Genomic DNA, 26,001 nt, shown 5'->3' on the forward strand with positions numbered 1-26,001 from the left:
TGAGAGAAGCCTAGATCTCTATGTAAATAGTTAATAGATAAGGTCCAAGTAGATGTCTTAAAATTCCCTCTGTTTCAGTTGTGGTTGCCTTTCCCATAACATTGTGTGATCCTTTTGGACCATGAGTCCTGCTCTGTGGTAAATGAGCCACTTTCCTTTCCCTGTTGACCAACTCCCACTTGGAAAACCATGTTGTGCTCCTGGAACTGCTGCTTTAATTTGCTGAGGTGCAGTGACCCATTCCCACCACCGGGATCTGCTGTCCCTGCTACCCCTAAATGTTTAGGGACCTTGTTGTGGCTGCTCTCTTCGTCCCCCTATCCCCTTTCCTCTGTGCTTCTTTAAGGATGCAATCTGTTGCATGAGGCCCTTTATTGAGCCTGCCCATAAAAAAACAAGAGGTACAAGCAGCCACTTGGGATCCATGGAGAAGGCACTAAAAAGGGGGAGTCTCCCAAGGAAGATTCTATTTATTAAGGGAGATTTAATGAGTCTACAGCTAAGTTTAAAGCATAGAAACCTTTGTGAGCAAAGATTCATGGGAGTATATTGTAAATAACAATAAATATTCAACCCATGCCCAACTAAAATTCTTGCCAACTCATAGAAAGTGTATTGTTTAAAGACGTGCAGGAGGACTGCAAGCTGCAAAATGTGAGGTAGGACAATGATTATGGTTTTGTTGGCCTGCCCTGATCTATTTTAGAGTCTGTTGATTTGATTTTTAGATAAAATATCTATATATTTTTTTAAAAAACAAACAAACAACATCCATCAAAAAATAAAAGATTTCCCCCACACAATGTAGAGATCCACAGTTGTTTTCAGGAAACATTGAATATAAAGGTTTAAGCCTGAAATAATGGTGACCAATCTTGTATATCATTAACATTTTCAAAGTGTCAAAATTAATTGTTAAAAGCCTATTGGGCTTAGTTTAATGAGCCATTTGCAAATTACCATTCAAATGTAATTCTCGTTGTGTTCCTTGTCCACTTATATGTGTAACTGCTGTTACTGTTAATGAGAATAATGTGTAAAACTTTCTTTACATATTGTGGCAGAAATTTATCTCAAAGAAAATGCATGGCTCAGTTTATTTACGCCAGTCAGAAATGACTACTCAGGTTTTATGGTAGATAAACTATATATAGGTTTCAGAGTAGCAGCCGTGTTAGTCTGTATTCGCAAAAAGAAAAGGAGTACTTGTGGCACCTTAGAGACTAACAAATTTATTAGAGCGTAAGCTTTCGTGAGCTACAGCTCACTTCATCGGATGCATTTGGTGGGAAAAAAAAAATTTCCAGCAAATGCATCCGATGAAGTGAGCTGTAGCTCACGAAAGCTTAGAAACTATATATAGACACTGATGTGGTTGTGAAAAATCTACTGACTTGGGATAAATACTATATGCCACCCTAGAAATGATCCTTTTGGGATTCTCTGGGTAAAATTTATAGCTGATAATTCTCACTTATTGCTGGCAGTTGGAGAAATAGTGTTTATTTCAGGGTAGGCTTTCATTACTGGCACTGAATCACATCTTTCTTTATTCTGTTCTCCTTTACTTCATGTAAGGGAAATGTAGACCAGTAAAACTTCTACTGAACTTACAATATATTGTTAGCTGTTGAAATTGTACTGAGAATCCATCTCTCTGTCAAGATTCCATGTCCTTCCAACATAAAATAAAATAACATCAGACATCTGTACAAATTGCTTGTGGGGTGTTAGTACTGAGTCTGTTTAGGGTTAGAAAGAAAAGCATTTCATCAGATCTTCTGTAACTGGGGCTATTACTTTAGTCAACAGAAATAAGGGCTCAAGAAGAACCACGAAGTAATTGGGAGTTTTGCCGTGACCTCAGTGGCACTGGGATCAGGATCAGGCTTTAAATGCATTGCCACTAAAGCATGGGGAGGTAAACAGTTCAATAGCATTTAGTAATAAACAAGAAATTCCGTTGCTGTAATTGGATCATTTTTCTCCTAAAAGGCCTCTTTTGAAAAGTAGAGTATCTCCCAAATGCGTTGCAAGTTTTTATTTTAGGGTGATACAATTTCTTCCTGAAGCAAGCTGAAGCAAAAACAAACTGTAGTTGTTTATAGGGTCCAATCCTGTATTCCTTGCAATGACCTACATGGAAGTTGTGTGTGCACAAGGCATGCAGGATCAGAGCCAGGTGCATCACCTTTTCAGGAGAGTTCTGTCACAGCTATCTTTTCTGTTTGGCAGCCACACAAGTTACTGAGTAGTCTTTAAAATAAATTAGCTACAATTTACATGTTATGGGCCTGTGTTATTCTTGCAGCTTTATCTGTTGTCTTCCCCCCCCACACCCCTTACCAGGCTTATCAACACTGCAAGCAGTCCTGGATTCTGCTGCTGAAAAGAAATGGCAAGTGACTGCTATCAATGTAGGAAATATTAACAATGACCGAAAAGATGAAACTTACCGTTCACTATTTCAAGATCTGGAGGTGAAAAAGGAAAGACGAGTGATTCTGGACTGTGAGCGGGATAAAGTGAACGACATTGTCGATCAGGTTTGCTACCCTCAATGTTTCAATGACAGCAGAAATGGAAGACTTCTGGGTTGTATAAGCATACATAATGACAGGTTTCAGAGTAGCAGCCGTGTTAGTCTGTATTTGCAAAAAGAAAAGGAGTACTTGTGGCACCTTAGAGACTAACAAATTTATTAGAGCATAAGCTTTCGTGAGCTACAGTGAGCTTACGAAAGCTTATGCTCTAATAAATTTGTTAGTCTCTAAGGTGCCACAAGTACTCCTTTTCTTCATACATAATGAGTGCTCCTTTAGTGCTGCTTTATCAGCAGTTTTTATTTGTGTATGATTCTATTATGATGATCAGTTACTTTACCCTTTGAATCTTTTCTATCCTATATAGGTTTTTATACCATGCTCATCACTGTTGTATCTGAGTGCCTTTCAGTAGTGTATTAAGCAATATGACTACATATCTGTCACATCTTTGTTCTCTCATCCTCTCATCTCATTCTCATCCATGAGAAGTGGAGTGTTTTATTTTGGTAGGTTTATTTTTTTAAATTGCCATGTGTTTGTTAGAGAAGGCAAGGTCTTGCTCTCAGAGCGGAGAGTGGTGAGATTGGTGATGTTCCTTAGTTTATGGGAAAGTTTATTCCATGGTCTCGGACCACACGTGTACACAAACACACACACAAGCTTTACTCTTATTGTTGAGAGTTCCATTGTGCCAGATGAGTAATAATAAATGTGTTTCTATGATGTATATACATATACATGTATATGTATATGTCGGATAAGGAAGTAAGTTTATTGCTTTATGTGGGTGTTTTATTATTTTTTCTATATCCAATACAGTGGCTACTCATTAATAAATAGATTTGCAATTACCAATTATAAAGTCCCAAACCAATAATTGATAATCATTTAATATGGAGTAACTAGTCTACTCAATCTAACTGCAATGTCTCTTGGAGGAGCAACTACATGCATATATGCATAATTGTTAAACCTCAGTAATAAAAATATTTAATAACCAAATATGCTTTAAATAATCTAATACATGTAACTAGTAATTAATTTAATTACGTTCATACATCATATGTCATCAGTGGGCTCAACACAAGAGTTTCTGGATGAAATTCTGTGGCCTGTGACATGCAAGAGGTCAGATTAAATGCTCAAATTGTCCCTTCTGGCCTTTACATTTACAATACTTAGTGTTAGATATTGCATTTACTTATATCCATGTACTCCACTGAAGCCAATGTGTGGAACTTGGCCAAGTAATTCTTGTCTTAATGTAAATTACAGGATGCCCATCGCTGCCTCTTTAAATTGGTCAGAAACTAAATGAGAGAATCAACTAAAGAGTCCCTCCTTCTTCCAGTCTTTATTTTTTTAGGGCAGTGTACAAGCAGATGGCTCTATTGGTCTGTTGCATCACCTGCTAGGCAGGAAAATGCAAATGTCTTTGAACTATGTGACTCCCTTAATACTCTGGATTGATTGTAAATTATTTTAGATCAGCACCTGCATTAGGACCTCAAGACTGGGAGGTGTACTGAATAGTGCAGACCCAGAGTGCCTTCCTCTCAGTACAATTATTGGACTGGGTAGAGTCTTTGATGCCACTGTCATTTCCCAGAAAAGAGACTGTCCCAAGTGTCCATGTAATGCCTAATCCCAATGCATCTGGAATGTCCTCCCTAAACTCAAAGCCCGGTTAGCATTTTGAGTGGGCTTCCAATCCCTGGAAAAGCAATATTGGCAGCTCATGTGATTTTGTTGTGAATCTCATGATATGTGGTGTGTTGTTTTTTTTCTTAAAGCCACAGTCTTTACTATCAACTGATTGTGAGAATTTCTGCTTTAAAAAAAAATAAATTATTACCCCTCATGTTTGAGGAGAAAATCTTGAAAATGTTACCCGTAAAAACTCAAAACCTCAGAGCAAATGAGTCATTTTTAAAATCTCATGATTTGTTGGGGCCTGACTCAGGATTTTTGAATGAATATTAGAAAAGTTATCAACTCCTATCCACCATAATCCCAGCACTATGCTCAGGGCAGACATTCGGATAGGTTTAACAGACTCCTGATGCAGGTGATGTGGAGCCTAGCAGCTTATGGAGAATTGCCAGCATTTTCAAATGATTTTCAAGGGACAATTCTCTAAATTGGCAGGGAGTCTGGAATGTATTAGACTCCCAGTCACTGAAGGGTTTAGTGTACATTCCGGGAAATTTTAGCACATATATATATTTATATTACTAGGTAAGTATTTTTATCCCAATTTTAGAAAGACAGAAAGAATGATAAAATATTAAGTGATTTGACTAGTGCAAGAGCAGGAGTTGAAAGTTCTTGCTGTCAGTCCCATGCTTGATCCACTAGACTAGGCTACTTCTCACACTATTAATCTGTACCCTTTGTTACCAGAGGTCACACTGACTACAGAGCAGTGGAGATGGCTGAGCTAGCTGCAGACAATCAGCCGTGAGGGAGTTTAAGGCAGCCTTAGTATAATTTGGGCTGCTTCTCCCATACAACTTCAGACTGGTCTGTGCTCCCACCAAAAATCTCTGACTGTCTCTGCTAATTTTGGCAGGTTTGCAGTTGTATTTTCTTATTTTAAAAATGTTTTTTTTCTCTCCTGTTACTATGTGAAAGACCCACACAACAGGGCAAACTGATTGACAAACGATTGTATAGGAGAATCAGTGAAACTGACTATACACAAGGTACTATCAAATGCACAGGGCATACAAACTAGAAAAAAAGAGATTTTTATTTTCTAATCTTTTTCAGAGGTGTTTACAAAGTAGGTAGAAAAACGTTCAGACAGTGTTTTGATTTTTAAGTTGACAGTGTCACTTTCATACCCTAATTCTACAAACACTTCCTGCCAACTGTAGTGCTTATTTCTGTCATGCCAATTTAAATACCAAGTATAGATCTTGATTCAGGAAAGTACTTAAGCATATACATAATTTGAAGCCCATGAATAGTCCTATTGAAGTCCATAATGCAGAGTGATGATGATACTGCTCACTTAACAAGCCCTATACTCAGGAAGTGTTTGAAGAATCAAGCTGTTAAGTAATACATACGGTATGACAGCTACAGTACAAAAGAGATCATATAAAAAGCTGCATCCGATGAAGTGAGCTGTAGCTCACGAAAGCTTATGCTCTAATAAATTTGTTAGTCTCTAAGGTGCCACTGGTACTCCTTTTCTTTTTGCGAATACAGACTAACACGGCTGCTACTCTGAAACAGATATATCAATAATTGCAAATTTTCTGACCAAATTTCATCATGTATTCATTCATCCCTAGCTTCACTGAAAAATAATTAATTGTCTCAAAATCAAGCAAACAAAATTACTATCCATATAAATCCATTCCGTGTTCTATATTTTTGATATTTTGTTGCCATTTTGGAGTAGATATGACTGCTTTGGGGATGGGCAATTTTTTTTTGCCTAAGTAGTATTTTGGGGTCCATAATAACTTTCATGTACAATTTTGAGTGTGATCATTTTCCAAATTTTAGTTTGTTATCCAATACTTCACAGAAACCCCAATAACAGGAAAATTAATTACAAGCTGACTGGTACATTAATTTTCACCTCCTAAGAACACTCTGTGAGTGAGTGATAATGAGCTCTAAATCTTTTATAATAATATACCTGCTAAGATGTAAAATAAATAAATCTTACGTGAATTGAATGAAGCTAAAGTTTCTATCAAACAAAAGCCTAACTTTATAGAAAAAAGGTGCAGCTTTGATGGGTGCCAGTGTAGATCGACTATCTAGATCTTGGAGGCAGATATGACCACTTGTGCCTCCCTTCCCATTTCCCCTGAGAGCCGATAAGTGGAGAGTGGGCAGCATGGCAGGGATGGGCAAAGCCTTGGCTCCATTTCCCCTTGCCGCTGCCATTTAGTGTCCAGGACAGCTGAGCCTGCACAGAGGGTGTCATAATTTGCTGCAGGTACTGCCGGCAGTAAATTACTGCTCTTCCAGAGTAAGGGGGAAGCAGGGAGGGAATTGTGCTACAGAAGGTGTTTCTGAGGCACAGTGCTTGTTGGGACTATAGTTGGAGTATGCCTAAAGGTACAGTCTAGTCCTTGGAATTCAATACACCTCTTTCAGTGTCTTGGGGACAAATCTTCAGCTGGTGTAAATCAGCATAACTGTTTACTTCAATGAACATGTGCTGATTTGCACCAGCTGAGGATCTGGCCCATGGTGGTCTGGGTAAAATAAAAGCACATATATTTTGAACAAGCACAATATAAATAAATAAAGATTAGTGAATAGAACTCATCTTGGGATACTGGTTAGTTTTTTAGGGTAAACCTATGTAGTAACTGTTCATTTTCAATGAAAATGAGTTTTATTTTCTTTTACAGGTTATTACAATTGGTAAACATGTGAAAGGATACCATTACATCATTGCAAATCTGGTAAGTGATTTCATTACCATGTGCCTGCATTACGCTTTTTAGTGTTTATAGTAACATACCAGGACAGTATTATGTTTTATAAGCTTGTAGTAGATATTTTTTGATGGGGGGGATGTTAAATTTGTTCCTCCTTGCTAAACTTTTGCTATTTTATTTCTTACAAAAATGTCTTTGGGACTGGTGCATTCAGGTATTGAATGCTTCCTATCATGTTCCCCTCAATGGGAGTTGAGGGTGCTCATCACCTCCAGGAAGATGTTCAGCATTTTGCAGGATAAATCTTTTAAACTATACCCATGAAAGCAGTCTGAGTATATGTGGGAATTAGAACACTCATTGCCCTCCATGTAGACCACATCACTCAATTAGGGGAAAAACACTACCATTACAAATTATTTGTGCCATTGATTGCGGAACCAGTTTTTTGTGTCCTTCTGCTTTGTTCTTGGTGCATCTTCTTTTTTCAGAATTCCTAGGCTTTATATTTAGGCTGCTACTGTAATTAGTCCATGTGTGCAGTTCTCACTGAAGTTAATGGAATGTAATAGGAGAGCCATAGCAGGGTTTTCTTACCTTGGATGTTATATGTGTTGTTAAAACCAAAAGACAAAAAGTAAAGTAATATGCCACCATCCAACTAAACTATTCCAAATGCACCTCAATACTGACATCTGATATTTATTCCAGTCACAATGTTGACTGGGCTTGCTTTTGGCTATTAGTGTGGTCAGGAGTGGGCTGAGAATAAGTATATGTAATAAATATTAAGTTGAACTTGAGCTCACCCAATTAATATTGGGTGAACTATATTTTATATGAGTTGGTAGCCGTGTTAATCTGTATCCACAAAAACAACAAGGAGTCCGGTGGCACCTTAAAGACTAACAGATTTATTTGGGCATAAGCTTTCGTGGGTAAAAAAACAGTTGCATCTGAAGAAGTGGTTTTCTATTCACACAAGTTTATGCCCAAATAAATCTGTTAGTCTTTAAGGTGTCACTGGACTCCTTGTTGTTTTTATATCTTATATGGTATATCTTTTGAAAACTCTTGGTCTAGATTTTGCAAAGATCAGTAAAACTGTGTCACTAAACTATTGCAAAAAGCCAATAAATAACCTTATATTCCAAGATCATGCTACATCATTTCATTTTAAGGGCTTCTAGTGTCAGGGCCCAATTTTGCAGTTCATATTCACATTGGTAAGCACTTGATCAAGCAAATAATTCCACTAACTTCAGTGACAATACTCGTGTTGGCGATCAGCAACATGAGTAAGGGCTGAACAACCAAGACCTAAACTGAGACAGAAAATGGACCCCCAAGGCCAAATTGTGACATTATCCACTGGCTTAAGAAGTGGCAGTGTAGAGCTGCACCATGCTATGAGCAGTGAGTGGCCCCTCCAAATGGCACATGTTTAAGGACAAGGGCAGTGCCCAGACTACACCATCTTTAGGCTGGTGTAGACTTCTTCTGTTTGTGTGATTAGCTTGCTCGGTGGGCTGATGTAGAAGGGAGGCCTCCCTACTCTTCTCGGCTCTGGGGCTCCCTGAAGAAGCCATCTGAGTGAGAGGGGCTGCACCCTGACAGGCCACAGAAAGAGGATAAATTGAGTACAGTCCTTTCTCCCTACAGCACACTTTCATATGGGTCAATCAAAATCTGACCCTCTAGTTAATAGCCTATCTAAGAGAGATTTAGCAAACTCTCTTTACATTGTTTTAAGATTAATCATCTGAAGTGCTATTTTTCATTTCTGAAGATGAAGAGCCATTGAACTCAATGGAGCTATGATGATTTACACCATCAGAGAAATTGTCCCAAAGGCCAGATTCTGAAGGCTTGATTCTCAGTTACTCAGTTCCTGTGCTTGGGGCAGGGACAGAGCATGGGGGCAAAGTAGCTATAAGCCACTTTGTTTCCTGTATTGTAGCGCTTTATAGGTGCTTGACTTGGCTTAGGGCTGCTCTAACTTACATTCTGTTTCCCCTGGTTCTCTAAGGGCTTGGGGAAAACAGAACAGCTCCAGACATGCCACTGCCTGCTCCCAATCTACCCTCTATCAGACATCAAGAAGCCTCCCCAACTCGCATGTGCAGGATATATTCTGTAGGGGCCATTTCTACCCACTTTGAGGCCCCTTTCTGCTGCTAGTGTGATATAAAGGGGTGTAAACTTAACTGAGAATCAGATTCTAAATGTCTGTTTAAAAGCAGAATAGTGGAAACATATATGGAATTAACTTAATTTTTATCTTGAGAATAAAAGACCCAACCCCCATATACTGCAGGTTTATCAAACAACATAGAAATATGTCATGCCTATGAAATTTGAAGAACTACAAAACTTTGTTTAATTTCAAATCAATTTTTAGTTTCAAAGGACAGCAAATATTTTTGTTTAAAAAGTGTGACTGGTCCATTTCAATACACTGATTGATATTTCAGACATTTGCTCTCACTTTGTAGCAGAGAACCTGTGGGATTGTAATTTACTGAACCAAACTGTCTCAGAAACATTCTGGAGGTTCCTTTTTAATAATACATTTGCATACTACAAAATTGTACAGTAAGAATTCAAATGCAAATATTACAGATCTTTATATAATGTTTTACATAAATATAAGGTAAGTACATCTTATCAGCCATGAACAGACCCGTAGGTAATTTGAAATGGGCATTCCATGAAAGACAACCATCTTTGACTTGGAAGGATTCCCAATGATATATAGTTAATACAGTGAATTATGTATTGCATGTTGATATCGAAACAACCTGCGGTTAAGATCAGATTCAGAAAGACTGCATGATTCCTATGTAAATGCTCATATTAGCAAGCAATGTGGAATCTACTGTGAGTGCAGCTGCTAACATGCATTACTGTAGCAATTGTGACAGCTTTTGGTCATGGCTGCTTCTTTGTGCATTCATTGTGAAAACATTTTGGGTGCACTTCAAGTTAAGTGTCTCAGATTAAGGTTTCCATTGACATTAATTAGCATAATTATCTGTGTTGGTTTAGCAGTAACAGATTATTAAAATCAAAACATCTTTATTTTAGTTGTACAGCTGAAAGATAAATATACACCCATCGTGGATCAGCAGTTCATTAGCTGGGAGCAAATCCTTCCGTCCTGATGTAGAGCCCAATTGACCTCAGTGGGACCAGGAGCGGGACCTTAGTCCTTACAATTGCAAAACACCTATTGAAATCAGAGTATGTTTTTGATTCAGTAAGAAAAAGGACTGAAGGATTTGGCTATTGGTGTATGTTTAGCATACAGTAACTATTATATCTACATACCGTACTAATTAAAAATATACATAATTTACTAAATTGGGAACAAGACTGAGGAACAGTTCTGTCCCCCTTTCCTATGGTTCTTCTGGGGTCAGAAGGAGAGGAGAACCCACAGTGAGTCTTAGGCATGTCTACATGGTGATGCGAATCATTCTTTTGTAGTATGATTTCTGAAGTACATTGTGTGCATTAATTGGTCCATGATAGGCCCTACTGGTGTATACTAAAAATTCCCTAGTGCACTTTACCATAGTGCTGTTTGAAATGGGACTACATTAACATGGGCTACAGGACTTTTAGTACATGCCAGCTGGGTTCACGAGCCAGTAAGTGTGCAACATGTTAGTACACTTTAGAATTTCCACCAGACTAATGCTCCACGTAGACTTGCTCTAAAGGGCTCTTTATCTCCCTCTCCTTCCCACAGTCTTCCTCCTCTGAGAGCACTATTTAGGTGAAGAGCCAAGTAAGGATGAAGGGATGATGATAAGGGTGGATATTACTGATCACTCCTGAAGGATAAGGAACTGATATTATTGACTTGGTTAGAGATGCACTCTAGTGACCTTTGAATGTCCCTAGCTTTGGAGCTTCCCTCATATCTGGGAGGCAGGGATATCCCCATTTCTTCTGCCTCTCCAGCTGTCTGTTCTCACCAGTTTGATGTTAGGACCATTTTAAAAAATGGAATTTCCGAGAGAAAATCTTCAAGGTGAAGGTGAGGGTACATAGCACTAAAAATCCTACCAAGAATATTGTAGTGAGAGCAAAATTAAGAAAATAAAAAATCACGAAAAACTCAGGAAATTCAGAGTTAACATTAAACTTACAAGAAATAAAAATACTTTGAAAGTATTGACATTCACAGCATAGGAACCCAAACTACCTTAACTCTTCCCTATAACTGTGCCCTGAGAAAATCAGAAACTCAGACTATAGAGAAAATCTATCCAGACTGTCATCATCTTAATTACTGTAACCTCCTTTCTGCTCTTTCTGACATGCACATTATCTTCCACAGCCCCGTCTTTTCAAAGAGTAGCTGCTAAAATCATCCTGTATTTCTTGCCTGTCATTCTGACCACTTTTTCATTGGCTTCCCCTTTTCTGCCATAGAAAGTCTTTGGCTTCAAGGCTATTTCACAGGTCTGCTTCTCCCTGCTGTCTACATTGGTCTTTTATTCATGCAGCATAAAGAAAAAATGAGATGTGATTGAAAAATCACCTGCTTATTTGACAGCTAGTTTATCAAAATTAACATATTTCCCCTCATTTAATGTGGGCTAGTGACACTTCACTGTAATTCATTTTCTCTTTATACTGCATATAGGTGAAGCAGGGACATAACTAGGCCCTCAGATTCATGTATTTGGCTTCCACAAATTTTTAGTGGGAGCCCTGTTCCCATGTATCTGTGGGTGGAATATAGCCCTAACAATTTGTCTTAAAATGACTTGTTTCATTCTCTAGGCTAGAACAACTTTATTTCCATGACAGAATAAGAATATTCATTCCAGAAAAAATAGTATTTTATTACAGGGAGGCTTATAAGGGTCTTCCCACATACTCTCTGTGAAGGCAGATCATAGCAATCTTCCCTTCAGTGAGACAGTTACTGACTCGCTGTCACTGGTTAGGGATAGATTGTGTGGCTGTTTTTCATGATAGTGAGCACTTACTCACACGAGTAGTCCCATTGAAACAAATGGGATTTCTCACATGAGTAAATTCTCATAATTAAAAAGAACTTGCTAAGTTCAGCTTTTAATTGGTAAAGGAGAGTAACAAGACACACTCTCTGTATCTTCAGTGGTCCCAGCCACTGCTGGCCCTCAGAGCTCTGGTCAGCGCCCAAATCCCTGGGAAAGGGAAATGTTGGGTTACATTTCTGCAATAAAAATTGCATGGTAACTCTCTTTACCTGCACCTACTAATCTGATAGATGTGGTGAAATAACGGACACATGTTTTCTGTGCCCAGGGATTTACTGATGGAGATTTATCAAAAATCCAGTTTGGAGGAGCTAATGTCTCAGGCTTTCAGATAGTGGACTATGATGATCCCCTGGTATCAAAATTTGTACAGCGCTGGTCAACATTGGAAGAAAAAGAATATCCAGGAGCACACACCAGTACAGTCAAGGTACATTTTTTATTTATTTTAACTTAGATAGATAGAAGAGAAGATGGGGTGGCTTTGGGGAAAAAGACAAAAGATAGAGCAAGGCATATGAAATCAGCCATGCCAACAACGTTTTATGTTCCTCCAAGCTACTTTTAACATTCTCTCCCTTAGGGCTGGTTGAACAGAGATCCTGTACTGTCACAAATGTTCAAGATAACTTTAATTTTTTATACCACTGTAAAGCTGTGCCTGGCAGCATGTTGTGCAGTTGTTTATGTTATGACCATATAGGCACTGACATTTTTGGGGTTTATTTTTTTTCTTTATTTTAAAATCTCTTCCTTAAATCTTCTAGATGAAAACATACATGCACTCACGAACACACTGAGGACAACACAAGTCCACAGCATCATCTTCTTCCTTCAATATCTTGAAAAATAAGTGGCTTATAAATGCATGGAAAAGCTTTGTATTTTGAGAGAGAGATTTAAGTCAAACAAAGCCTCTTTTACAATTAAAATATTCACAGTAAACTGTACTATCCTAAAAGAGAGCTGTGGTCTGATATCAGTCCTGAGTGACTCATCGAACTAGTCATTTAATTTCTGTCTTAATTTCCCCTCTTGGGAAAATCAGGATAATAATACTTTCATACTTGATAGGGATGTTGTAAGGATCAATTAATGTTAGTAAGGCATATTGAAGATGAACACTGCTCCGTTAATACTTCATGATTTTAGTATTTATTTATAGATTCAGCACAATTAAATCAAATAATCAGAAGCTGCAGGGGAAATATATATTGGGACTAAAATGTGTTTACATAAGTAGCATGTTATCTTTACTGCTTTATACTAACCATAAAGAAATAGATAACAGTTCTCGTCCGATGATAAAAATTCTCATCAGGACTATGAAGTGCAGAAAACAAACAAAAAATGTGCAACAACCATAATATAATGTAAAGTAAAAATGAATATAGCTAGTTACTTAATTGTGACAATTTTTTCTGACTCAGTCAATGACATTATTTTATTGCAGTTACCTTTGTGCATATGATTGGTTAAAAAAGTTATGTGCACAAGAATCTCTTATCCTATTTCCCTGACAGAACAAAGTTAGGACTGCATCCTGCCTCAGTTCACATGTGCAATTTGCACTAGTGCACTGATTGAAGGTATGGTTTGGCTGTGAATGATGAATACAACCTATAAGTTGTTCTCTTCTGAGTTCTTTGAAGGCTGCTGCTTTCCTTAGGGCCCCATTCCCCCCCCCCCACCTTACTCCTCAAATTATCACAGTGAAATTGATTGTGGTCTGAAAAGTATATTTTACAATGAAAGACAAAAGACGCTCAAGCTATTTTGCTTATCAGGAAGTAGGTTGAGAGGCCATTTGATCATCGTGGTTTATAAGGAAGGATTAGATTTTTATTGGTAAATGTCAGTAAAGGTCTATTTCAACATACACATGCAAACTGATGAAAAAATGTTTCCCCCATTAATCATTGAAATTTAGAAATAAACAAAGTAAGAAAAATGCTGCTTGAGAACTTATTGGAGTTTAAGGATGTTTATTTTGTATAGTTTGATGTATGATGTTGACAATTTGTGTTTTATGCAGTGTTGTTATAGCCCTGTTGGTCCCGGGATATTAGAGAGTGAGGTAATATCTTTTACTGGACCAGCTTCGGCATCCCTCTCACCAATAGAAGTTGGTCCAATAAAAGATATTATCTCTCCCACCTTGTCTCTCTTTTTGTGTTTTAGCAGTTATAAAGCTTTTACTTTTAGAATTTCAATGTTTACTATCATTAAATAATTATTGTCTGATTCACCCATAATTTCCCACAACTGTAAACTGATGAAAATAAAAAAAAATCTTAAAACTCATAATTTTGCCCATGAAAATTTAAATCAATTAAAATAAAAAATGCTAAAAAATAAATATCAATATTATCCATAAAAATTATATTAGAAATCAAATCTTACCAACCTTATCTATAAGTATAGTGGTACCTACACAGGGTGAATAAATGTGATATTATTGGGCTCTTTAAGAGATACAGTTATAATAAGATCCAGATGCAGAAGGTGAAATCAGCAATGTCAAACTGGAAATAAGATGCAAATTTTTAACAGTGAGAATAATTAATCATTGGAACAGATTGCCAAGGGATATGCTAAATGCACAAGACTTTAGTATTTAAATCAAGATTGGATGTCTTTCTGAAAGACAAACTCTAGTCTCACCACAAAATGTTGGCCTTAAAAATCTGTGTGTGAAACCCTGGCCTCACTGAAGTTAATGGGGGTTTTGGATTTCATTCTATGCATCTATGAAGAGTCATACTGAAGTATCTCCCAAAAATAACAGCAATGTAGAATGTGGCAACATACTCTAGCCCATCCTTTGTTGATACTTCCGTTGCCCATCTAAGGAGCTTGACTGTTTAAGTATTCTGGCTGTTGGAAATTTGTTGAATTCCTAACTATGCTGTGCAGAAAATTGTGACAGTGTGAATCAAGTACAGTAGGCTAATTCATTTAATATGTATACATTTTTATAAAAAAATGCATGATAAGCTCTAATGGATGAAAGTTGAAGCTAGACAAATTCAAACTGGAAATAAATTTCTAGTTTTCAAATTTTTAACAGTAAGGACAATAACCATTGAATAAACTTATCTAGGGATTTGGTGTATTCTTCATCACTAGAAGTTTTTAAATCAGATTGGTCTTTCTAAAATATATACTCTAATTGAATAAAAAGTTATGACCTTGATGCAGAAGTTCCTACATGAACTTCTATAGCCCGTGTTTTGCAGGAGGTCACATTAGATTATCATAATAATCCGTTGTAGCCTTAAAATCTATGAAGCTCCGATATGTAATTCTTCTAAATCCTCCAGAGGAATTTTTCCATCTGCAGCTTTCACCTCTGCTATTGTTTGAAAGGGATGAATGGGAACAGTTGTCTTTTATGGAAACAAAGTCATCTGCTACTGATGCTTCTGTGTTTATTGATTAGAACAAAAACTGAACTGTATCTTAAGGAATACCTTTAGTTTTAATATAATTATATAACAACCATTGGATCTGAACTTGCATTCTTTGAGTGTTTATGTTGTCTCAGCAAGGAGAGCAGGAATGGTCCAATGAATAATACTTAATGTTCAAACAACAACAGCTATATAAAATGTATGCTAAAATTATTAAACCAATTTACAAATGCAAGAAGTCATTCAAACACTATTGTGAGGTGCATTATACTGGGTGTACTTGGGAGCTTCTGTAGATATCCTACTTTCTAGATATCCTACATACCCACTACTACATTCTTTTGGTATAGCGTTTTACCCTATTCATACATACACAGCCAGACAGCCCTGCCTGTCAGTGCATAGGAGGACAGAGACATGCCATACTCCGTTCCCTGCACAAGGGAGATGGGGCAAAGCAGAATGGCTTCCCTATCGTGGGCTGTGCCTATATGGCACAGTTTTGTCTGAAGGTGGTAAGTATTAGTAATATTTAGTCACATTATTCAAGTGTAATTCCAAAGATAACATCACAAATTCTGTATCAAATGGACATGAGCTAATGGAAGTTTTCTATTATGGATATGTAAATTAAAGAAGGTTACATGCCCCCAGCCTAGTCACTGCAGATGCTCTCTGGTTGGTGGCACTGGTGCTACTGCTGCCTTGTGTTCTTCGTACTAACATCCAGATGGAAATGCAAAGGGCCTGTTTACATGATGAAATAGAATGCAGTGCAAAAAAAATGAATTTAAAGGGGAACTTGCTTTTTAAGAAAAATAAAATTTATTGAAGCCCAATTCAAAAGTTACCCACAACAATATCACTAGGGAATCACTTTCTTTGTAATACAATTTTTAATATATAATTTTTAAATAATTGGGGATTGCAGAGTTTTACAATATACATTATGTAGGATTGGGAAACCTTGTTTTGTCAATTACACCATAATTAGATATGCCTGTTTTAACTGAGGCTAAATGATGTTTTTGCTAATTATTTTTAATATGTACTTTTTAATATACTGAAGTCCATGCTTTACTGGTTTGGGACTCAGCATCTTTCAGGATTGATACCTTATAAGGTATACACCTTATAATATTTTATCCTATTAATTGTAATTGTGGTTGTTCTCATTTTCCATAACATTTCTAAAACAGCCAGTGGATCTATGGATCTTGGACTCCCCTCTTTAGGCCCCCACTGAACTGGAATTGTGGTTATTTTCCTTGTCATGCAGCCAAAGCAAAAGTCACATTTAATTTTGAAAATGCAAAATAATAAAATAACAACAAGCTCAAAGTACTATCAGATACATTATTACTGCGAAGCACCTACAACTATATAGAACACAAAAATAAAGACCATTCCCTGAAGAACTATATATGCAAATGATGCATGCATATAATAAATCATGGCCACATCATGCACATTAAGATACCACTGACATCTGCTACAACCAAATCTGGGACCTGCTACAGCAAAAGCTCAAGTCCCTACAACTTGAATGCCATTAGGTGTGTAATAGTAATAGATTGGATGGTCACTGGAACTAGAAGAAGTTATGATGACACAGACAAGGCCAACATAGTACAAATTCCCCATTAGACAAGCTCATGTCAAGCATTGCAGGCCAACTGTAGTTCATCTCTCATTCTATAACAAACCATGGCCATATGTACCCACCCAGGAAGCAAATATATCAGCTGGAATTGAACGTAGGACTATCAATACCAAAAGGAAAGCCTGAGGTCAAGGCAAAATCCTTTAGTTCTGAGAAAGTAGTAGGCTTTGTAGTCACTGTGGTCAATCACTAAATGATCACATACACTAGATCCATGTACACACTATTAAGCAAATCTAGGCCTACCTTGTGTAACTAACAAAACAATTGTTAGTACAATGTTGTTGACATTTATAAAAAATTATACAAAATTTGCTCACAGACTGAGATCTTTTATGGCTGACCACTTCAAGTGAATTTCTTACCCCCCCAGTATTGTCAGCACCATTGAAAAATCATAAGATTGGTCCCCCCAAAATCATGACATTTTAACAAAATAATAAGTGTTGGTTCTTTTTATTTGCCTTCTGTTTTTTGAGACTTCAGGGGTTCATATTTTCAAGCTTTTCTTCACAACCATGAAAGCTGGACACTTTAAAAAGAAAAGAAAAGAAAGAAATAACATATTTTGACATAATCACCTGATACCAGGAGCTGCAGCTTTAAGAAAAATACTCAACAGTTCTGTGAGATTCATGATAACATTGTGAGAGTTGACAGCACTTCACCCCATCCCAAACTGTTAATTCAGGAAAAATGAGGTTTGTAATGCAAGGCTTACCATTTGACTTCAGCATTGGTACTTTTACCTAATATACATAGGCATAATATACAGTAGATTACATATCAGATAGAATAATTCAGTTATTTCTGCAACTAAAGAAAGGACTGAATAAACTCATAAATAATGAGGAATAGAATAGAACAGTGAGAACTCTTTTTTAAAATGGAATTTCAGAACATGCATCTTGGATGTAATCCATTAAGTGGAAACAAATGTACAATTTATGAGTTAGACGACTCCCATTAGTAGATATGTTTCCTATGTTTACACCACATTGTAAAATTGTTCAGTAATGTCAAACTTTATTAATAAGGGTTATATAAATGCTATTCTTCTGTACCTGCAACAGTGTTAATGGGAAAAGCATGATTGATTAGGTTGACAATCAAGTAATTCCACAGAGACTACAGTAATTTATAAAGGCCGAGTTAATGAATTTTAGGATTTATGACTTTATGTAACCAGAACACTGAGATGGAATTGGAGACATGTTTTCAAAAGTGGCCTTTAAAACTGTGCCTGCAATTTTGCATTTGCAATTTTTTGTGCATGCTTTTTTTCATGCCTATTATTTTGCTTACCCAGTCAGATTTGTGTGCACAAAATATTGGGATGCAGATCTGATAGTTGGCTGATTTACTACCTTATTTGACTAGACAAATACTCTTTGAATTTACAAATGTAAGTTTGCAAAAATATTAGGGGTGGAAAAAATGCATGCACAAAAAATTGCAAATATAAATCTGAATGCACCATATTAACAGTTTAAGGCTCCTTTGGTCCTTTAAATGATCATTAATCCAAAATGCTTTAAATTTTTTGGAAAAGTTGAACTACTGATCAGTGCAAGCAGGAGTGGGTTAATGCAGGATCCATAGAGCCACAGATCTGGTGACATGGTACATGGGTACCAATGGACCCACAAAATCCAGACCTAAAGACTCCACTTCTGTGGAAGGAAGCATTTGTAGGACAGCGGGCCAAAATCTTTACTATATAACTGATTCTTGACATGCCCCTGCTTGCTGCCCAGCTTCTTTTGTTGTCTGACCTACTCTCAGTCAAGGGGCACCAATAGGATCTGCAGTCGGCAGGGTACAGGCACACAGAAAAAGCAGCAGCAGAACTACTGTTCCCATTTCCTGCACACTCCAGTGGAGCTTTCTCTTCACATTTTTGTGGCCTGAGGAGGGGTTGCATTAGGCAGCAGCCAGTCCAGACTGCATATAACTAATCTGAGCATTTTAAATCTCCTGCTTCTTTCACTCCACACCCCTGAAGAGGTTCACTCATACATCTGGCCACACAATGCAGAGGCCCTCCACCAGTCCAAAGCAGGGGGAAAAAAAATCTAAATGTGGGATAGGGAGCAGGATAGGTTCACGAGCTCAAATAGAATAAGGGCCCCCAGACTATAAAGGAGGGACAGTGAAGCAGAAAGGAACCTTAGGGCTCAAAGAAGGGGCAAAGAGGAGTAAGGATGGGCCTGAAAGTTCTAAAATGAGGGGAAAAAAGGAAGAGTCGGGGCCATGTGGCAGAAGAGAAGGATGCGTACAGTATCAGACACGAGGCTGAAACAGCAGAGGAAGAAAGGTCCTCGGAGCTCATGAGACAAAAGGAGATGAGGAAGGTCAGAAGTTGGAGCTGAGTGAATGCTTGTTTCTCCTGGGGGTATATGACAGTATTGAAGGGGGAAGTAGATGCTGGATTTTTATATATTTTCGGTGGGTGTTTTTCCATAGAATGGTGATGCTGGTTTATCACATATTATTATGTTTTGGGGATGTACTGCACATATTATTTTTTGAAAAATGGTACTGCTGGGGTATTAGTGTGCTCCTTCATTTATCCTGAGCCTGTAAGATGCTGAACTCTTCCTTCGGCACCCTCAGCTCCTATTGACTTTATTGCCATGCTGACTGATTAGCACATTGCAAGACCATATCCTTATTCCTCTACACGCCATAATAGAAAATGAGAACATTTCTGCAGTTTTAAAAAAAACAAGATAAATAATCTTATGACGAGGCTATCATTCTCTGTTATATTGTGGAGGTTGAGCTCAAAATTCTGTAGAAAGGATACCTTTCAATATGAAATTCTATATGGCTGTAGAGTCATTTCTATAGAATGTTGTTTAATTTCTGTACAAGCTTATCCCTAGGATTTATCTCCATTAATCTGTGTAGGACTTTCCCATAAGGGTATGTTTAAAATAGCACAGTTAAGGAGCTTAATGGAGTTTTAACAGCGCTTTTCATTCATCTGACACTGACCATTTTTGAATACAAGATACTGGGCTATTAGTCTATGCTGCTATGAAAAATGCTGTTTTCTCCTACTTCCTATAAAATGCTGTTTTCAATGATCTTTTAGTGAAGTATTGTTGGATTTCTTCCAACAAAATTATTATAAGAAAATGTTTTTAAGATCATCTCAATAACTTCATCTTGGTTGACTAATAACCCAGAATTATGAATGATATTTTAACCATATTTAATGGTGCTTTGATTACTAATTTTAATTAAAAAGGAATGTTGATTGGGGATCTGGAATACATTTGCTGTAAGTCACAGAAACTTAATAGCTTTTACATAACATTTTATATTAGTTTATGAGAGTTTTTTCTTTATTCTTTCCTGGGTGGACGAACAGGCTGTGGAGAAGAGAAAATATATATTTGCTTATGGTATGAGTGCAGTGGTGAAACAACAGGCAAGAATAAGTTAGTCTAATATATATTCTTCTGTCCACAGTGGCAACAGGTCATATAATTTATTATACTAATAATAGTAATACAGGATGCTGAGAGAAGAAATTAAAAACTAGTCCTTTGTTTCCCAGTTCTTACAATTTTTTGTCTATAGAATAAAAAAGGTGATACTGTGACCTTTTTAAATTTTAAGTTTGCCACATAGTCACGTTAAAAAAACAAACAACAACAAAAACCCACAACCAAAACCAAAACCAAAAATAGGTAGGAACAGCTTTAAATTCACTGAGACATGTTAGTGTTGTTTTTTCTTTTTAAATCTCCTTTTCACACTAGTTTGATATTTCCTGTGTCTGTATATCAGTACCAAAAATTAATCTAATAATCCTTTTAGAATGAGCAATCAGTTTTTATTTACATATCAAACATGTTTATACTTTAACATTCACATCAGTCCTTTCAAATTCATTTTCAGCGCTGCTGGAGACTTTGGTTTTCTATTTCTACATCTCATTTTCATCCTCTATTGTATATTTTTTCATCTGGTCTATTTTCATTGCTGCAATAATAGGCTGAAATGCTGTTGTTGGCATCTTGTCAATAGTTTCTATTTTTAAAATGCTGTTTGTAAACTGTGATATAGTGTTCTGCTTCTACAGGAATTTGTGTTTCAGGAAGGAGATTTTATGCATCCATGCAATGATGATCCAAAAGAATATATTCAAAATTGTTTACAGTAAATTAGGGTTGACCTTGGTTCTTTTTCTGGCTATGTTACTGATATTTCATCTTTCTGTGCCTCTGTTTCCTCATCTAGAAAGTGCAAATAATGGCACATACTTCCCTTTGTAAAGTGCTTTGAGATCAATTCGTGAAAAGTGCTATATGTTATTATATATACTATTTAGACTTTTTGGTGAGGTGGGAGGAAGCTCAATTCCTTGCAAGACCTCATAATTGTTGGAGTAGCTTCTGAGGCCAGAGACTCAGGAGTATGTTGGGTTGGCTTCTGAGACCTTAAACATTCAGTAGCCTCTGAGACCTTATCCAATCAGTCACCCAAGAACTCAACTTGACTCTGAACTCACTGAGGTTTCTTTATTGGCATACAGTCAAACCATACTTGAGTTGATCAGGCTCAAGTGTAGGGTGGGTACAGGGTATACCCCACATCCAGCGTACATAATCATGTGTCATCTTATATATGCTTATACTTAATACTGTTGGTTAGTACATCACATATTTTATGGTTGGTCTACTGATTTTTGTAGCCTCTCCCCATTTAGATCATGAGCTGTTCAAGCACTGCTCTATGTGCTAGACCACAGCTGCAAGGTATCACACCTTGCTTACTATCCTACTATCTCTTTTCTGCTAGCTACATCTTTTACATGTTTGCAAGGCTATAGTAAATTCATGCTTTGTTCATTGTTTCATGTCCTTGCTTAGAACAGACCTACAATAAGGGGCATTGTGGGGAAAGGGAAAAAAGCCTCAAGGGAGAACACATTTTTTTCTATTAAATTTAGGTTGAAAAAAGGAAGAAAAAGGGATGCTGAGTAAAGAGTTGTGTTAAAAACTGTAACATCCGCTGCACTGCTTTATTTTAATACTTGACATGTTCTTGTTCAATAAGAAGTGTATCAAGGGATAAAAATATTATTATATTCCTGTATCGTATAATACATTTAGATAAAAGGTCATAGACATGAGGCACTGTTTTAATAGCAAAGTTTAGATACTATTTCTTTTTAACAGCACTGAGTAGATGCCTTGTAAACCTTTGTGTCTGCTTCAAGATTGAATTGTCTCTAGATTGTGCATAAATGATTGACTATAACAGCTGAAAAATAAATGCCTATCTCAGCAGCGAATGGAATTGTAACTTAGTTATCTGAACAAACATCATTAAATCATCTCACCTGCTGATTAAGACTGGATGCTTGAGATCCATAGTCCATGATCAGGGAACACTTGGACAAAGCAGTAAATTGGACCCAGAGTAGCAGGAGGCAACATCGCACGCTTTTGAATAATTTCATCCAGCTATCTGTGTAGGTAGGCATAGGTCCTTCTCATGAGAGGAAAATCAAGGACTTAGGAGTAGGAAAAAGACAAGTCTGTGTAAGCTTGTGGGGGAGAAGTGCTCGGATACCATGGTATTCATAGATGTTAAAGCCAGAAGGCTTTTAAAATTGTGATCCTCTAATCTGACGTCCTGCATCACTAAGACCATAGATCCTCACTCATCAATTTCTCCGTTAAATCCATAACTGGTCACAGGTGTAAAACAAATTCCATCTTGTGCATGCAGGCCAGGAGTGAAAGGCATAGTCTATTGGGTGGGAAGAGATCTGAAGTTTTGGTGGATCCACATCCCATTTAACTTTAATGCATTCTAGGATCATCTCAACTCCTTGGTTTTTTAAAATATGTCCATTCTTGTTTTCCCTTTCTCTGCTGCCTGCTGACCACCTCCCACATCCTACTTTGTTCTGTGACACATTCCAAATATTATGAAGAAATATCTCTTTGTTTATGCTAGGGCTGTCAAACAATTTAAAAAAATAATTGCAGTTAATTGCATGATTAAAAAACATTAATTGCTATTAATCGCATGATTAATTGCACTGTTAAACAATAATAGAATACAATTTATTTAATATTTTGGATGTTTTCTACATTTTCAAATTGATATTAATTACAACACAATACAAAGTTTACAGTGCTCACTTTATATTTATTTTTATTACAAGTGTTTGCACTGTAAAAAAAACAAAAGAAATAGTATTTTTCAATTCACCTAATATAAATACTGTACTGCAATCTCTTTATCATGAAAGCTGAACTTACAAATGTAGAATTATGTACAAAAACTGCATTGAAAAATAAACAATGTAAAATGTTAGACCCTGCAGGTCCAATCAGTCCTACTTCTTGTTCAGCCAATCACTCAGACAAACAAGTTTCTTTACATTTGCAAGAGATAATGCTGCCTGCTTCTTGTTTACAATGTCACCTGAAAGTGAGAACAGGCGTTCTGAGGCACTGTTGTAGCCAGAGTCACAAGATATTTACGTGTCAGATGTGCTAAAGATTCATATGTCCATTCATGCTTCAGCCACCATTCCAGGGGACATGCGTTCATGCTGATGATGGGTTCTGGTCGATAACAATCCAAAGCAGTGTGGACCAACACATGTTCATTTTCATTAACTGAATCAGATGCCACCAGCATTGGGGGGAGGGATAGCTCAGTGGCTTGAGCATTGGCCTGTTAAACACAGGGTTGTGAGTTCAATCCTTGAGGGTGCCATTTAGGGATCCAGGGCAAAAATTGGGGATTGGTCCTGCTTTGAGCAGGGGGTTGGACTAGATGACCTCCTGAGGTTCCTTCCAACCCTGATATTCTATAAATATCTAGCAGAAGGTTGATTTTCCTTTTTGGTGGTTCAGGTTCTGTAGTTTCTGGATCGGAGTGTTGGTCTTTTAAGATTTCTGAAAGCATGCTCCACACCTCATCCCTCTCAGATTTTTGAAGGCACTTCAGATTCTTAAACCTTGGGTTGTGTGTTATAGCTATCTTTAGAAATCTCACGTTGGTTCCTTCTTTGCGTTTTGTGAAATCTGAAGTGAAAGTGTTGTTGAAATGAACTACATGTGCTGGGTCATCATCCGAGACTGCTATAACATGAAATATATGGCAGAATGCGGGTAAAACAGAGCAGGGGACATACAATTTTCCCCCCAAGGAGTTCAGTCACAAATTTAATTAACACATTATTTTTTAATGCGTGTCATCGGCATGCAAGCATGTCCTCTCGAAAGGTGGCCGAAGCATGAAGGGGCATATGAATGTTTAGCATATCTGCCACGTAAATACCTTGCAATGCCAGCTGCAAAAGGGCCATGCAAATGCCTGTTCTCACTTTCTGGTGACATTGTAAATAAGAAGAGGACATCAGTACCTCCTCTAAACTTGTTTGTCTTAGCGATTGGCTGAACAAGAAGTAGGACTGAGTGGACTTGTAGGTTCTGAAGTTTTACATTGTTTAATTTTTGAGTGCAGTTATGTAACAAAAAAAATTCTACATTTGTAAGTTGCACTTTCATGACAGAGATTGCATTACAGTACTTGTATAAGGTGAATTAAAAAATACTATTTCTTTTATCATTTTGCAGTGCAAATATTTGTAATATATACTTTGATTTCAGTTACAACACAGAATACAATATATATGAAAATGTAGAAAAACGTCCAAAATATTTAATACATCTCAATTAGTATTATTGTTTAACAGTGCGATTAAAACTGCGATTAATCACGATTAATTTTTTTAATCTCAGTTCATTTTTTGAGTTAATCGCATGAGTTAAGTGCGATTAATCGACAGCCCTAGTTTCTGCACATTACTTGCTCTTCTGTACCAGCTTTTGCCCTTAAGAACATGTGAGCATTTCAAAGCAGGATACCTGTTATTTGTCCTGCAGTATTCTGTGTGCCCATGTCATTGTATAAATAAATAGTAGTAACCTTATTACAGCTGCTTTTGGTGCCTCTGTAGCTTAAGGTCAGCTGTAATTCCATTAGAAAAAACACTTTTAATGAAAATCCGTCAGGATCTCAATTTCTCCCCATAGAAACTAGCATTAATTAAGGCCAGATGAATCAGTTCAGATAAAATAACTATTGACCTGGATCTCTGACCCTCCCCAGAACTTGAAACTTTTTTTAATATTTGAAAATTTTCAGTTAATATTGTTTTGATTTTTATTCATTTCTGTTTTTTACTTCTGTTCGGGATTGGGAATGGAAATATTGATGTTCTGCCAGAAAAATTGCTCCCATGGTATTTACAAACCAGCAAGAACTCCTGTAAATATTGAATGTGTTTTCTCACAAGAGCTCCATCCCAATTTACAGATCAAAGAGGAATGGATAAGCAGTCAACCTTTTGGGGACTTTTGTGAACTACACCAAATTTCCCTGGCATTTGAGTTTTGCCCATCAGTAGCCAGGATTCATAGGTGTTTTGTACCATGACTTCCCCCAAATATTCCCATAGTTCCCTTGCATAAAGCCCTTTTACACTTTGTATGGAGAACCATACTCCATACAAAGAACAACTGTTGCCAAACACCCATGGGAACAAAAACTCATTCATGCTAATACTGACACAGAACAAATGAAAAGGGGCATGATCATGATCAAATCAAACTGCCATTTGGAATATGAACATTGAACATTTGTGACACTAGTAGTATAGTAGCTGACCAGCTCTATAGTTTATACTAAAAATAATTATTTACATTACCAAGCCCTGTCATGACAGTGTGCAGGATATCACAGGAGAACTTGCGAGGAACAATTAAACCAGAATCCAAATGAGCTTGAAAGAATCATTTCAGAGCAGCAGAGAACAGACTAACACACAAAAATGCAATATAACATCTAATCAACAGAGTTTCCTACATGTTAGATCTCATTGAG

The 26,001-nt window shown here is 37.0% G+C and overlaps 1 protein-coding gene across 5 annotated transcripts in view; it reads left to right on the forward strand.

Annotated features, from left to right (window-relative positions):
- GRIA2 (glutamate ionotropic receptor AMPA type subunit 2) overlaps positions 1-26,001 on the forward strand; it is a 109,507-nt gene that overhangs the window by 46,085 nt on the left and 37,421 nt on the right. For all 5 annotated transcript variants that reach the window (XR_006280798.1, XM_043513237.1, XM_043513235.1 and 2 more), the window contains exons 4-6: positions 2,350-2,546; positions 6,929-6,982; positions 12,266-12,427. Coding sequence is in view for 4 of the 5 variants with exons in the window: in XM_043513237.1 (XP_043369172.1) it covers positions 2,350-2,546; positions 6,929-6,982; positions 12,266-12,427 (413 nt within the window). In the remaining variant the exon portion in view is untranslated. The remainder of the gene's footprint in view (positions 1-2,349; positions 2,547-6,928; positions 6,983-12,265; positions 12,428-26,001) is intronic.

This window comes from Dermochelys coriacea, chromosome 4 (assembly GCF_009764565.3).
Source record: "Dermochelys coriacea isolate rDerCor1 chromosome 4, rDerCor1.pri.v4, whole genome shotgun sequence".
In the NCBI taxonomy this organism is placed as follows: Eukaryota; Metazoa; Chordata; order Testudines; family Dermochelyidae; genus Dermochelys; species Dermochelys coriacea.